This window comes from Podarcis melisellensis, assembly GCF_964234715.1.
Source record: "Podarcis melisellensis genome assembly, chromosome: 12".
NCBI lineage: Eukaryota > Metazoa > Chordata > Lepidosauria > Squamata > Lacertidae > Podarcis > Podarcis melisellensis.
Genome location: NC_138544.1, coordinates 13743286 through 13758801, shown reverse-complemented (window position 1 = coordinate 13758801; position 15516 = coordinate 13743286). Strand labels below are relative to the sequence as shown.

At 41.6% G+C, this 15516-nt stretch overlaps 2 protein-coding genes across 8 annotated transcripts in view; one reads left to right on the top strand and one right to left on the bottom strand.

Moving 5' to 3' along the window:
* The window catches only part of SLC6A20 (solute carrier family 6 member 20), a 27047-nt gene extending 15624 nt beyond the window's left edge, over window positions 1–11423 (top strand). For 5 of the 6 annotated variants that reach the window (XM_081882982.1, XM_081882984.1, XM_081882981.1 and 2 more), the window contains exons 4-11: window positions 1784–2011; window positions 2675–2785; window positions 4289–4530; window positions 5074–5236; window positions 6873–7077; window positions 7498–7657; window positions 7900–8065; window positions 9741–11423. In XM_081882982.1, the coding sequence (XP_081739108.1) occupies window positions 1784–2011; window positions 2675–2785; window positions 4289–4530; window positions 5074–5236; window positions 6873–7077; window positions 7498–7657; window positions 7900–8065; window positions 9741–9869 (1404 nt within the window). In that variant the 3' untranslated portion in view covers window positions 9870–11423. The remainder of the gene's footprint in view (window positions 1–1783; window positions 2012–2674; window positions 2786–4288; window positions 4531–5073; window positions 5237–6872; window positions 7078–7497; window positions 7658–7899; window positions 8066–9740) is intronic. The other variant, XM_081882986.1, reaches the window with a different exon arrangement.
* On the bottom strand, window positions 11288–15516 carry SNRPD1 (small nuclear ribonucleoprotein D1 polypeptide). Of its 2 annotated transcripts, none has more exons than XM_081883095.1 (4): window positions 15125–15516; window positions 13691–13767; window positions 12198–12389; window positions 11288–11458 (listed from the first exon to the last, which is right to left on the bottom strand). In XM_081883095.1, the coding sequence occupies exons 1-4, from the start codon at window positions 15136–15138 to the stop codon at window positions 11382–11384; spliced, it is 360 nt and encodes a 119-aa protein (XP_081739221.1). In that variant the 5' UTR covers window positions 15139–15516; the 3' UTR covers window positions 11288–11381. The 2 variants fall into 2 exon arrangements, with proteins under 2 accessions (XP_081739221.1, XP_081739222.1); XM_081883096.1 differs by lacking the exon at window positions 15125–15516 and adding an exon at window positions 14886–14904.

The following is a 15516-nucleotide window of genomic DNA, read 5'->3' as shown; positions in this document are numbered from 1 at the left end:
TTTTGACATTGGTGCTTCAGTCACCCGGGCAGCAGAGGCATTTATTGACACCTAAAAGACATCTGAGTTGATGTTATATTTTTACAATTTGCTCTGTGTACCAGAAATGCATAGCAATAATACAATGGTGCCTTGGTTCCCAGACTTAATCCATTCCAGAAGCCTATTCCAAAACCAAAGTGTTCTAAAACCAAGGTGTGCTTTCCCATAGAAAGTAATGCAAAATGGATTAATCCATTCCAGACTTTTAAAAACAACCCCTAAAAGAGCAATTTGACATGAATTTTACTATCTAGCGAAACCATTGATCCATAAAATGAAAGCAATAATCAATGGACTGTACTATAAAATAAAAAAGACAGTATTGTAGATGATAAAAATTAAAATTTTTTTTTTTTCTTGTGTGCATTTCTGCAGTTACACAATCAATCAATCAGTAGCTGAACTGGGTTCCACTCAGTCACAAAAACAAGTCACAAAAACGAAGTCACAAGCCACAGTCACAAGTCAGTCCCATAAAACAAAGAAAAAGTCACAGGCGAAAAAGCGAAAAAGCCACACAAACAAAAATGCAAAAAATAGCAAAAACAAAAGCTCCAATTATCACCTCTGTGTTGTGTGGGTGCTCAGGACTCCACAGCCGACAGACTCAACATGAAGCCTCTGATTAGCAGTGGGGGACTCAATTTACAAATGGAGCACACACAACAGGAAATGGAGCATGTTCAGCTTCCAAGGCAAAGTTCACAAACCGGAACACCTACTTCTGGGTTTGCAGTGTTCTATTTCCAAGTTGTTCATAAACTAACCTGTTCTAAAACCAAGGTCCCACTGTATAGGAAATAGGAATACATTGCCAGTCAGCTTGACCCCAGAGTTTATTTTTCCTTAAGTTCTTTTTTCTCTTCCATTGTGAGGTTTTTTCCTCAATAATTTAGTTTTCTGGTAGTTTATTTTCAGCCCCATTACTTCCCCATTTTTCTAATTAAATCTACAGCAGCTGGTAAACTTTGCTTCGGGTCTTGGGTTGTTACTATCAAATTATCAGCAAATGCTCTAACTTTATAGGCTTTCTCCCCAATTTTTCTCCCCCTTATGTTTTCATCCTTTCTGATGTTGTGAAGGAGTGGTTCTATCGCTAATATAAATAACAAGGGTGTCAGAGTTTAACCCCAGAGTTTAAAATAAAGGAAGTGGTTATTTTTGGAAGATGTGGTTTTGTATGAATGTAAGAGTCAGAAAGAGCTGAAGATTTCAAAGAGCTGATTAGGCCACCGTCTATTGAACTAGCTGCAGGTTAGTTTGCTTTCCATTTCATTAAGAAGGCTATTTTTCCTGAAAAACTGACATTTTCCTGCACCATCAGAAGTTGATCTAGTATCGAATGGCATCTTACTCATGTTATAGTTCAAACACTATTAGAACATATTACAAAACATGTCGCTCATCCTGTCTTTCATAATTAGATTGGAAAACTGCACTACAGGAAGTTTGCTCAATGAGAAAGAGATTTATGGTTTAATGCTTCACTCCCCACAATAACCTCACATTGCTGTGGAGCATTGCACACACAGTTTTATGCCACCTTAACCCACAGACAGGGAAACTGTTGCCCTTCAGAAGTTGTTGGACTACAGTTCCCATAATCCCTGATTGCTGGCCATGCAGGCTGGGAACTTTAGTCCAGCACCACCTTGAGAGCAGTGACCTGACCTTTTCACAATCTGACTCATGGTACTTGGGAAATTCAATGTGCAAAATAATGTCTGCTTCATATCCAAAGGATCCTTTGCCGTGGGCAAACTGTCCACTCAATCTTAATCACACGGATTACGTGGAAGAGTGCGAGAAGGCAACACCCACGCAGTATTTTTGGTACCGAAAAACCCTCAACATTTCTCCGTCCATCGAGGAGAGTGGGAACATCCAGTGGGAGCAAGCAGCCTGCCTGGTCCTGGCTTGGCTGGTGGTCTACCTGTGTATTCTAAGAGGAACAGAACACACAGGCAAGGTAAGAGGATTATCGCTGCTATTCTTGAAGAAATAAGCTTTACTGAGTAAAAAGTGACGGAAGGGAAGCATCTCTAAAATACTTTTCAAACTAGCTTTGGGTTTAATTCTCCTCAGATGAAAAAACATTGCTTTTCAACTGGTGAGACGTGACTCTGTATGAGTGTAAAGGTAAAGGGACCCCTGACCATTAGGTCCAGTCGTGTCTGACTCTGGGGTTGTGGCGCTCATCTCACTTTAATGGCTGAGGGAGCCGGCGTACAGCTTCCGGGTCATGTGGCCAGCATGACTAAGGCACTTCTGGCGAACCAGAGCAGCACACGGAAACACCGTTTACCTTCCCGCTGGAACGGTACCTATTTATCTACTTGCACTTTGAGGTGCTTTTGAACTTCTAGGTTGGCAGGAGCAGGGACCGAGCAACGGGAGCACACCCCGTTGTGGGGATTTGAACCGCCGACCTTCTGATCGGCAAGTCCTAGGCTCTGTGGTTTAACCCACAGCGCCACCCACGTCCCACCTGTATGAGTATACAGGGCAACTATTTGTGTACAGTACATGGATACACAGATTGTGCACTTATCAAATGTAACGTGAGCACCCCTAAAGTCTAAAGCGTGTCTCACAGCTCTACTAAATGAAGCCTTTCCTTGTTCATTTGCAGGTTGTTTACGTGACGGCTACTCTGCCCTATGTAGTCCTCATCATATACTTAATCAGAGGCTTAACTCTGCATGGAGCTGCGAATGGGCTGACCTACATGTTTACACCCAAGGTAACTATGTCCTAAATGGCTATAGACAAATGCTTATACAAACTGAGGCAGGTTCTTCACAAATGTGTATTTTCACCATGGAAGTTTAGGCCTACAAAGAGCCCAAATACAACAGTGTACATGTGAATATGATCTACAACAGGGTTTCTCAAACTTGGGTCTCCAGCTGTTTTCGGACTACAACGCCCAAGCTAGCAGAAGTGGTCAGGGATGATGGGAATTGTAGTCCAAAAACAGCTAGAGACCTAAGTTTGGGGAAACCCTGATCTATACAGAACACAAGCTAGATAGTAATATAGGCAACTCCACTTTTATCTATATTGTATTGTATTTTGTTATTATAGTAATTAATTCCATTACTCCAGATACATGAGATCAGCTATTTGACATCTATTGGAGATTAGCTTTGTGTTACACTTTGAAATATAATTCTCTTGGAAGATAAGTGTACACAGGGAATCTTATGCAGCTGGTAGCACGACACATAACCTCTCCTTGGTGTAAGTCAGAGGCAGCTCTGTTGACATGAAAATTAGAATCAGAGTAACATTAATTACAAAAGGTTATACAGCAGGGAGATCCAATGGGGTGTCCTCCAGATGTTTTGGGACTAAAACTGCTCCAGTCCTACCTCTCTGATGAGAGCTAAAGTCCTACATCACCTGGAAAACATAACATTGGCTCTATGACAACTGATTTGTATTAAATATTATTGATTGGTAATGGCAGAAGCAAAAAGGTCCTCAGGAAAGTTTACAGATCTGGACTGTTTACTGCCCACCATGCTCAGATATCTGGGACCAGCCTAATTATACTGGCTTTATGACTGCAATCTAAACTTTACTTTGCAGTAAGTCCCATTGAACCCAGCATACCAACAGGCCTTATATTTAAAGAACTGGATTTCTTTCTTTTTTTTACGCTCAAACAATCTCTGCTTTTCTGCTTAAAAGCAAATTCAAATGCCATTGTTTGTTTCATCACCACTGTATTTTTTATAATTTGCTTATGAAATAGAAATAATAGGAAAAGGTGTGAAAACGAAGAAAGATCAGCACCAATTAATGCTGCTGGGACAAATTTGATCAACCATTCCCATTCAGTTTGTTGCATTGTAAGCTTGCATTTCATTAGATTCCTTCCCCATTTTCTTCTGTACGTTGGCTGTAATAGTTCTCTTTTTACTTCAGGTGGAGTTAAACACATTTTAGCAATTGATTTTCCTTGGCCTATTTGCAGCAAACATTTTCAATTGGACTTTTGTTAATGGTTGTTTGGCTATGTGTCTTGGCTGGAAACACTGAGAAAATGGAAGGCGTGTCTGATTCACCAGAGGTGTTGCCTGATACATAATACATAAAAGTAACAGGATATAACTGGATAGGATGGAATCTTTCTCCATTCCACCTTGTGTCATAATGTTCCACCTTGCAGGCGTGTTAGTAAGATGAATAAAAGTCTAAAAATGCTACACAGTTCATTTTCTTGGTTTATGACTTGCAGCTAGAGCAACTAGCAAATCCCAAAACCTGGATTAATGCAGCTACTCAGATCTTTTTCTCCCTTGGACTTGGTTTTGGCAGCTTGATAGCATTTGCCAGCTACAATGATCCAAAAAACAACTGTGAACGACATGCCATCATCGTTTCATTGATAAACAGCACCACCTCGATATTTGCCAGTATTGTGACTTTCTCCATTTATGGCTTTAAGGCAACTTTCAACTATGAAAAGTGCATGAGCAAGTAAGTGTGGAGTCTAATTCAATTACCTTCTTTTATTTGTACCTGAAAATGCATTGTAGTCAACACATTTTTAGTTTTTTTACTCCAGGATTTTCTTTTTAACTGTTACTAGACATGACTGGCATTCATCTGAAATCTTTTTTCTGAATGGGTTCATCCCATATGATTTTTGAGTTTTGTCTGACTGGGGGTGATGGGAGTGCCCTCGGATGGTTCAGGATCCCATGCAGAAGATCTTTCAGTTACACCATTTAGTAAATGTTATAATAATGGTGCTAACAGAAACAATTGCCTGCTTAGACACTACTCAATTGATAATTGCTTTACAATTTATTGGTCTTTAAAATGAACTTAGGAAGTATCTGGTTTCAACTAGTATCACACTTCCTTCAAATTTTGTGTTTCTTAAAATGCACTCTTTTTTAAAAAAAAGGCTATTTCCCCCATTTGTCAGAAATTACTACTTGAAAATATTAATGTGTTGTTGTTGTTGAAAATATTGTTGCTTTATTTAAAATAATTGTATTTCATTCTATTGTGCAGGGTGATATTGATGCTGACAAATTTTTTCGACCTGGAAGAAGGATCATTAACAATGGAAAACCTTGAAGATATGAAGAATTTCCTAGCATCCTCTCACCCCAGTGAATATGCAGAACTGTTGCCGCAGATTAAGAACTGCAGTTTGGAAGCAGAATTAGACACGGTGAGCTGCAACTTTTTAAAAAAAAAATAGTTTGACTCGGCACATATTTTGTGAACCGAGGGCACAATGAAAGAACCTTGTGGTCAGTGCTTGAATGGTGTAGTGGTTAGTGTGGAACCAGGTGTGACGTTCGTATGGAGCCCCCGGTTGTCTCACAGACTATTGACCTGTACACCACTTATCTGCTGCCACCAACCAGATCCTGCCCTGTAAATCACTTAATCTCAGTCAGGTTCTCAAGTTAACAAAGAAGAGTGTAGTTTATTGCAGACACAAACTTTAACTGCATCCCAAACGTTGTTACTCTTTACCTTCTTAGTCTTATTTTATCCTGTCTCTATAACACTTCTACCCCCCCTCACACAAGAACCAACTGCACTAACTGTCTCTCTATTTCCAACTACTACCTGCCAACTGATTTTCCAAACCAACCAACCCACTAAAACCAACCAACTACCCACACCCAAACCTCGGCTAAGCCCTTTTATAAACAAGTAGGCTCTGCCTCTGGCTTTCCTATTGGTCTACATTTTAGCCCTCTCTCCCCTCTGTACACACATTTTCAAACGAACGGGCAAATGCCACACCAGGTCTGGACAGGAGTCTGGAGTTCAAATCCTCACTTAGGCAAAATGTTCATTGGGTGGCCTGTCACTTCTCAGGGTAGCCTACTTCACAAGGTGGAACATACATGCCACCTTGAGGCGTTTGAAGGAAAGGAAAGATGCAAATGTAACAAATAAAAATGAATACCTAGGAAATCTACGTATGCCTTCTTTCATTCTCTGGAAGAAATGAAGGACATAAATATTACACACACACACACACACACACACACAGAGCGAGCCTCTGGTGAAAATTGTGTATGGCATGCACCATTTAATTTTGCTGCCCGTTGAAGCAATAGCTTAAAAATCTGCCTATAGATTCTTCCACATATGGCAACCTGGGACCTAGCTGCAGCAAATGTTCCTACAGCTGCGAGTGCTGACCGCAGAAGTGCCAAGCCATATTTGTTTAGCAACAACCTACACAGCTATTTTGCTTACATGTCATAATGTTCAAAGGCCTGTTGAATGACAAAAAAAATTATCGGGCTGCACATGTAATAGGACTGGATAGGAGTTATCCAACACTTAGTGGCAACTCAGTTCCATAGAAATCAATGATTAACAAGGTATGTGTTGTATGCCTAAGTAGTTAAGTTCGACTGGTTGCAGTTGGGGCTAACTTGCCACCAAATTTGCACTGGAATGTGTCGTTGTCAGAGTTGCACATATGGAAGCAAGCCGATGTTCTGCATTTAGAGCGAATGACAAACCTGGAAATGAATTGGAAGCTATTGTAACTGGAACAAGTGTGGTGAAATGACACAAAATCTCCCCAACTGGGATGGATAGCTAGATCTCTCTCAATGCGATACCCATCTGTCTACTCCTGTACCTATTACCCGCATGGCCAGAGCTTCAGAAATCTTGATTTGCGATGAACTTGTGTACAAACCATTGATGGGAATGACGGAAAGCAGTGGTTGACACAGCAATTATATGCTCCCTTTTTGTGTGCGCCATATGTTTTCTGCATGGCAATGCATTCCCCGCAAGTCTGGTTATTTTCTGTTTTCTCTCTCCAACAGGCTGTTCAGGGTACCGGACTGGCATTCATAGTGTACTCTGAAGCAATAAAGAACATGGAAGTCTCGCAGCTGTACTCAGTGCTGTATTTCTTTATGCTGCTGATGTTGGGAATAGGCAGCATGCTGGGGAACACAGCAGCCATTCTTACTCCTTTGACTGACAGCAAGTTCATTACCTCCCATGTGCCTAGAGAGATGATATCAGGTGATTACCACTTAAGTGCACCCAATGGACTTCAAGGGAGTCAACCAAGGTGATGGAAAGGTAAATCTGCAGTTGCAAAAGAACAATGTTCCTTTGCAGCTATGGCTTTACCTTTGGCACCGTTCCCTGTTGCGCTTTCAGAAGGGATTGGGAGTGCCCAAGTACAGTATATCAGATTCCCTTCAAAAGCAGCGAAATATGCTAAAATTCATACTGTACGCAGCTTGAATCTGAAGACTAGCATGTGCCTGACTCAGTAGCAGAAATGGCCACTTGGTCCTAATGAGGGAATGTAAAATTAGGCCTATGAACAAGCGACTTAGCTGCAGTAAAGTCAGCCTAAAATTAGCTGATCTCAAAAGCACAAATCCATGCCTTGTTTAATTTACAGCCTAAATTCAAACTTTGTTTTTCTTACAGGAGGTGTATGCATCATCAACTTTTTAGTTGGCCTAGCATTCACCCTGGAAGCTGGCAACTACTGGTTTGATATCTTCAATGACTATGCAGCTACTCTCTCCTTGCTACTTATAGTACTGGTGGAAACCATGGCTGTCTGTTATGTATATGGACTCAGAAGGTAAGACCTTGGGAACATCCTATCACATTTTATTCTCGTAACTTATCCAGTAGACTCAGCAGCTGTTATCTCAAACCTGTGCAACACTTTGTGCACACCAGAACCATATTCCTTCTACGTTATTTCAACAATCTTCACCACAGAACTTGGTTTTCCTTGGCAGTTACAATTTCGATCCAAAACAATGTATTGTTAAAAAAACGAACTAACCAATTAGGTGTGTGCTTTTCTTTCTTTGACAGATTTTCTAAAGACCTTTCTGTGATGAGCGGACATAAACCAAGTTGGTACTGGAAGATTATGTGGGCTTTCGTTAGTCCTGTGTTGATTGTAAGCCTCTTTATATTTTACATCACAGACTACATCAGAACAGGGACATTGCAATACCAAGCCTGGGATGCAACAGAGGTATTTTACTCATTGAAATTTTTACCCACTCGTAGCTAGAAGTACAGATAGAAGGTGGGAGGAAGGCATTTATAATTGGTGACTTAAAAAAAATCAGCTGCTGCATTTAACTATGTTTAGGCTATAAATTTCATGGCAAGTGTTAAATAATCAGAATTCCAAAATGGTTTCTTACGGTATTAACAAGGTTAGAAAACTACCCTTTATAATAGGTCTCAATAGGCTTTAGTCGTGTTAAGTTTTAATCACTCTATTAGACCTAGAGTATGAGACACATGCTGAATACTTGTCAAGTTAAATAATCAAAATCTTCTACAGAAAGCACTGTTTTAGCTATCTTTAGACCATACTGCAGCTGTTTTCATGTCCTCTTGCAGAAAATATATACCGTATTTTTCGCCCTATAGGACAGTTTTCCCCCTCCAAAAATGAAGGGGAAATGTGTGTGCGTCCTATGGGGCGAATGCAGGCTTTCGCTGAAGCCTGGAGAGCGAGAGGCGTCAGTACGCACCGGCCCCTCTCGCTCTCCGGGCTTCAGGAAGCTATCCACAAGCCTTGTGCACCCAGCGGGAGTTCCCCCGGACGCGCAAGGCTTGCGGATAACCTGTTTTGGGGGCTGGGGGGGAATATTTTTTTTAATTCATTCCCCCCCCCAAAAAAATGAGGTGCGTCCTATGGGCCAGTGTGCCTTATAGGGCGAAAAATACGGTATTAGCAGCCAGGGTTCTGGAATGGCTTACACCACAGCCACTTTGAGCATTGATAAAAACAGGCCCAGTAAGCTTCAAAGCAGCTTAGTATGTAGAATAAAATACAATTTGAAGGTCCCCCCCCCCCTGCTGAAACAATTCACAGCATACATATGTTCAGGTTCAATGAGTACAATTGAAATTTCCATTTGAAGTTTTACAAAACGAGCAAAGCTATAATTTGACAGAGCTGGTTTGCATGTCATTGGCTTAATCATGAACATGAGATCCTCTGCACGACTTTCCTTCCTCCCATGTGATTCAAACAAGCCATGCTATGGCTTGTCAAGTTAACCAAACCTGGATCAGGGTTCGTTTCTTTCAATGAAAAATCAGTACTGGTTAGGAAGAAATAACAAGCCACACTTGTTGTCTGAGCTGTCTCTTGGAGGGAGGAGAGAAGATGCAATAAGACCTGCACAGCATGGGCAAGAAGACATGTTCAGGACCGAACCATAGTTTAAGACAAACTAGGTTTGTCATGAGATATGAACCAAATCAAGGTTTTGACGTTAATATGGAATTTGTTGCAACATCTCTACAGAAATGTAATTTTTAAGTTTTAGTTTTAAAAAATCAGAACACAGCTGTAAATACGAAACGTATGTTACAGAAGCATTATCTGTTGGCATGTTGCATATTAGAGAACAGTGGTCATTATCAAGTTGTTTTTCAAATGCAGTGGTCAGATGAAACTTTACATGCCCTCTGCTCACTGAAAGGCCTTGCGGTACATAGACCTGTAGCAGTCTGAATTTCAGTTTAAAGTATTTCTGCTAGGAAGCATCATAGATGAGGTGCTCACTTTGAAAGCAATGCAGGGTGAGCTCTGAAAAAAGTACCTCCCACCAATTCTAAATTTGCACGGTAGCACACATCTGCATTAATAGACTTTTGTTTTACATCTGGTCCTCTCTCTCTTGCAGGGTCAGCTGGTTACAAAAGATTATCCAAGTGGGGCCCTAGCAGTTATTGGGCTGCTTGTCGCAGCCTCCACTTTGTGCATACCACTGGGAGCATTAGTAACTTTTATAATGAAAAGAACAAATCCTTAGTTCTGGACTTATGAGAACGTCATCAACAGCTGCAACCTTTGCAAACCACCTTGAAGACTACAACAGCAATAACCTGCAACCATTAACAAGCACGCAGAATTTTACTACTGTCTTACCAATGAATGGTCAAGAGAACTGTCCTATAGCAGATGGAAGATTGTCTCTGAGGGGTACGAACGCAACATGGTGGCTTACAAACACCTTGGACTGTGCACAGTATATATTGGTCAATTCACTCTGCCTTCTTCTGAACAATCTTCACTTTAGTAGAAGTGTATTCCTACTCCATCTGAAGTACAGGAAGAAAGGCTTGCACTGTGAGAAAGCTGCAACGTGCACAAATCATTTTTCCATGTATAATGCAGTGTGACCATGTTATTTGTATTATTCATGGGATCTATATTTTAGTAGGTGCTTGAAGGCTTCTTTAGAAGCGATATAAGCTCAGTAATCAGCTAGCAATGTTTATATGCAATGTAAAGAACAGTTTCCAAGATGTATCACTCAACTGAATTTCCTCACTTTTCTAGAGATGCCTTAAAGGAGAGTGGGGTTGGGCTGTTAAAAGTAAGGAAGAGCTACGCTGGAGCTGTTTCATGAGCTGGGGAACTCAAGACTGGACATTTTAGTTATAGCAAGGTAATGTGCGCATTAATGTTCTCAGTAGCACATAGTGCCACATTATTCAATATTTTTAACATTACCTTCAACCATAGGATAAACATGAGTCCAGACAAGCCACAAGAGATTTAAAAAGTCAGCTGTTCTTTTTACTGAATTTCCTTTCCTGAACCATGATCAAGTGTTGACAAAGTTTTAATCTCTAAAAGAGTAAAAGCTGAACATTTTTTAAAACGAAAGTGGATGTTTTCAGGCTTCTAAGGCTTCTAACAAAAGCTTGTAGGTTACGCATAGATCATCTATGTATTTATCAACAAGGATGAAAAAATACTTCAAATTCAAAAAGCTATTGGTGTGAAATTTAGAAGTTCCCGGAAGTAATAGGTTTTTCCATCAGTAACACAGTTTCACTTTTTTTGCCAAACTCCTTTCAATTAAATTCACCAATGTATGTAAATGCTGATTTAATATTTAACAGCCTACATCCATTCTTCCAGGCAAAAACTTAAAAGAAATATACTCAAAATATTAGTTGAAACTGAAGGTGTATGTAATTTCAAACAACGTTGAAAACACAAAAAATGCAAAGTCTTTTGTTATAACAGAATATGTGGCGGGAATAAGGACTACACCACAATGAGCACATTTCATATCTTTGAGGGAATTTTGAATAAATTTTAGTATATTCCAATTTAAGGAAGTTAAAGTTTGGATTGAACAGTACTAGAGGTTACAAAGGCATGTATAATCAAAATTCCAATAAGATTGAAGTATACTTGACCTTAACTGACACAACATTTCCCACATTTGTTTATTAAAAATGGACAATGAAACAAAACCTGTACAAAAAATATCCAAAGTTGCCCGACATTTTTAGTGGCTATAAAGAAATTATCGTCTTGGACCTCCTCTCCCCCTGCCACGTGCTCTGCCTCTGCCACGTCCTCTGCCACGTCCTCTCCCTGCAACTGAACACAAAGACAAAAAACTTCCTTCAAAAACTTGGAATCGCAGTATATAAAGGTCACGCCAGATTTTGGACTCAAAACATCTATCATTTAAACATTTTGTTTTAACTTTTTATTGAAGTAATCTTAGTAATTTGGTTGCAAAATGGTATACAGCTACTGTTCTGTTTCCCACTTTGGATAACAAATCAATTCATTAAAGAAGTCAGAAATATGTGTTACGTGTTGTGAGCGCCATTACAAGAAGGCAGGTTACTGCTGCAGTTTTTGTCAAAGCCCAAATAAATACGTTAAGCAGGAATAAAGTCTGTAAATTCCACATCTCCTTTTCGGGACAAGGATAGATTCCAGAACAGATTAGTTCCTCCAGTAGATTTCATTGTTTAAAGAGCGACAGAATTAAGAATTTTGCCTACAGGAAACTGGTGGCTTCTGAGTGTAACATGAACAACTCTATTGTTCAACATGAAAATTTTCATATCCCTCCCTACCAAATAATTTTAAACCTGGCAATATTAAACGGGTAGCATCTGGATTTGTTGGTGCCACAAAAGTTCAGGGTTAGATCTAGTCATATGCTTGTCTAACAAGGCTTTCCTGGCTCCCTCCTACACAACAAGCCACTGACACCCCCCCCCAAAGCCCCTCATGAGAATTCATATTGCAATTAAGGGCAAACTGAAGTGCTCATGTATAGACAGCAAATACATTCTTGGTGGTTTGAAATCAAATCACTAACCTGCTTCCCTTTTCTTGGATTTGACTTTTGGTTCAACATCCACCAGCAAGGTATCCAGAGGCAAGCTATCTGGCAGAATGAAATACCTAATATTGTTGCCTCGAATACTTAACGTCTCCAGCTGGACAGGTTCTCTGTTCTTCAGAGTCATCTTTACAGCTTTAAGATGTGTATTCATACTGACATCCACTCCTGAAACATAAAGAACAGGAAGCTTCCTCTACACTGTTTTCAAAGAGACTTATATTAATAATTACAGAGTTTCTAAATGAAGAGTAGCATAAAGTACTGTACTACATTTGCCATGCCATCTAAAAGACATCACCGTATTTTTCGCTCTATAGGACACACCAGACCATAGGACGCACCTTGTTTTAGAGGGGGAGAACAAGGAAAAGAATTCTCCCCCTCTCTGTGCAGCGCCCCTTCAGCGAAGCGGCAGGAGAAACAGAGCCCCTTCCATTTCTCCTCCCACTTAGCTGAAGGGGCACCTACCCTTCAGCGAAAGGAACCTGAAGCCTCCGGAGCACAGCGGGAGCTCCTACCGTGCTCCAGAGGCTTCAGGCGGCTATCTTTGAAGCCTGGAGAGTGAGAGGAGTCAGTGCGCACAGACCCCTCTCACTCTCCAGGCTTCAGCGAAAGCAACGCGAAGCCTCCGGAGCGTGGCAGGAGTGCCCCCACTGCGCTTTGGAGGCTTCGCGTTGCTATCGCTGAAGCCAAGGAGCCCGCATTCGCTCCATAAGACGCAAACACATTTCCCCTTAATTTTTGGAGGGGAAAATGTGCATCTTATAGAGCGAAAAATACGGTAAGTGCTTTACAGTGGGAAAGTAAAATGAATGTCCTACATGTGTAGTCATCATAGCACAGCTGTAGAAAAATTTCTACTCAAAACCAGAAGAAAAATACAATTCATAAAAAGCTATTATATTTAAATCATTTTATCTGCATTGCCTACACCACTGGACCCTTTTAGTATTCAGTCAGTGCAGAGGTAATTCACTATTACCTCTGCCTACTGCAACAGTACTTAGATATAACTAACACATACACTCATAGTTCAAAGCATTGTCCCTCTCCCTTATTCTGGTGATGATATAAATGAAGATGTCAGTATATACAGACAGATTCCACCTAGGCAAGTTACAAGTCAACCACCTCTCATCCCCAATCACTTAGCTCTATTTAACACCAGCTATGCAAGCAATATAGCTGAGCAAAAATGCATACTCTGAGAGCCAGTGTGATATATTTTCAATGCACTGGATTTCAATAAGGAAAAACCTCCCCTCTGTGTGCTATGAAACTCAGTGGAGTAGCCTTCATTAACCTAACCTGATTCACAGATTTTGGGGAAGAAGATGGGATGGTGTACCTAAGCATATTGGAATTTCTTGAGAAAGGTGGACTAATCAAACATTTAAATGAAAGACTAGAACTGCCTAATGTTTCACAAAAGGAATCTAACATTTAAGATATCCCAAATCCCATACCTGTGATAGTTCCATGTACTTGGGTCCCGTTCTTCAGTTCTATGGTTACAGTTTCATGACTAAGTTTCATTAGAAACCTGCAATGCATAAATGAAACAATAACATTTCCAACTCAACACGCTGGTACTAAGTGCTAAAATTAGAAAGACCTCTGTCTGCTACATTTAAAAAATGCACAATTATTTCTGGACCACCCCACCAGGCCAATGGATAACTTAAAATGCAAGCAGCTCCTCATATTAGTCCCAATAAGACCTAACTATGGTAATTAGGGATTCTCCAGTCCCTGTATAGGCAAGGTGTTATTTTTTTTAATGGAAGCTTCCCAGAGCGGCTGTGGCAACTGCAAGTCAGAATATTACAGTGGATGCTCGGGTTGCGAACGTGATCTATGTTTGCAACCCGCAGCGGTGTGTCTGCGCAAGCGCGGGTTGCGATTCAGTCCTTCTGCACATGCACAAAGCGCAATTTAGCACTTCTGCACATGCGCAACCTCCAAAACCTGGAAGTAACCCGTTCTGGTACTTCCGGGTTTTGGACCGTACGTAACCTGAAAAAACGCGACCTGAAGTGTCAGTAACCCGAGGTATGACCGTATTACCATGACTATTATTATTACGGAATAGGACGCCCCAGATTGGTATTTGAACTGGAACGTATTTGAAATTTGTAATACTTTGGAACGCAGAAACAAAGAAAATAATCAAACCGTTAATTCCAGCACGTGGGGGGGCACCTAAATTGTTTAATTTGCCATCTCAGTGATTGGTATTATTAATTGTATTATGATTTGGCATTGTTATGAGGAGGCTATTACAGTGGTACCTCAGCTTAAGTACTTAAATTCGTTCCAGAGGTCCGTTCTTAACCTGAAACTGTTCTTAACCTGAGATACCACTTTAGCTAATGGGGCCTCCCGCTGCAGCCGCAGGATTTCTGTTCTCATCCTGAAGCAAAGTTCTTAACCCGAGGTACTATTTCTGGGCTAGCGGAGTCTGTAACCTGAAGTGTCTGTAACCTGAAGTGTCTGTAACCCGAGGTACCACTGTATTGGACTGTTATAATTGAAAACTAAAAATAATAATAATTTTTTTAAAAGGAATAGGACATCCCTATGTTTATCGGGTTAGTGTTGGAGGCTAAGCACCTCACCCCTTTAAAACAACCAAAGCAAGCAACACCCCACCGTCCACACCTGCTATATGACAAAGGTCAGAGACGGGAAAAAGGCGGGGGGGGGACCGTTGCGTGAGGTGATGCTGCGGGGGGGGGGGCGCGGGCATAGTAGTAGCAGCAGCAGAGGGGGGCGCAAGGGCGCCTGGGAGGAGACGAGGGCCGCGCGAGCTCCGACGACGCGCCCAGGCCAGAGCTGCGTCTACCCAACGTCTTTTCCCGCCCCTTCTTCCCTCCCCGGCCACGCGCTCGCCCTTTTACCTCACGAGCTTCATGGCGGCGAAGGCGTCGCGCGCGAACCTGAGGCCGCAGCTTCCCCCGGGGGCGAAGGCGAAAAGGAGAGCGGGGAACGGATGAGAACCGAGCGCGGAGGAGGAGGAGCAGCCGCAAGCAGGCAGCCGAAAACTAGGCCGCTCTCGACGCTGCCGAAGAGAAACCCCGAGTGGCGTTTCCCTCAGGAGCGCGCTGTGAATGGCCGGAAGCCCCGCCCCTTGCTCTGTTCTAGGCCCCGGAAGTGGAAAGCACGTGGGCGGGAAGGGGAAGGTTGTCGGGGAGCGAGCGCCACCTTCAGGCTCGGAGGAGTCGTCGCGAGTGGAAGGAAAGGATGCGGAGGAGGAATTTAAAGAAAAAGGAGAGGGAGACGGAGTAGCCGC

Bases quoted from the DNA above. Each gene is read 5' to 3' on its own strand.
- SNRPD1 (XM_081883095.1), bottom strand. The intron at 12,390-13,690 runs GTATGGGATTTG...TTTATGTTTCAG, and splicing joins AGTACATGGAACTATCACAG to GAGTGGATGTCAGTATGAAT. The intron at 11,459-12,197 runs GTTAGTGATTTG...CTTTGTGTTCAG, and splicing joins ATCCAAGAAAAGGGAAGCAG to TTGCAGGGAGAGGACGTGGC.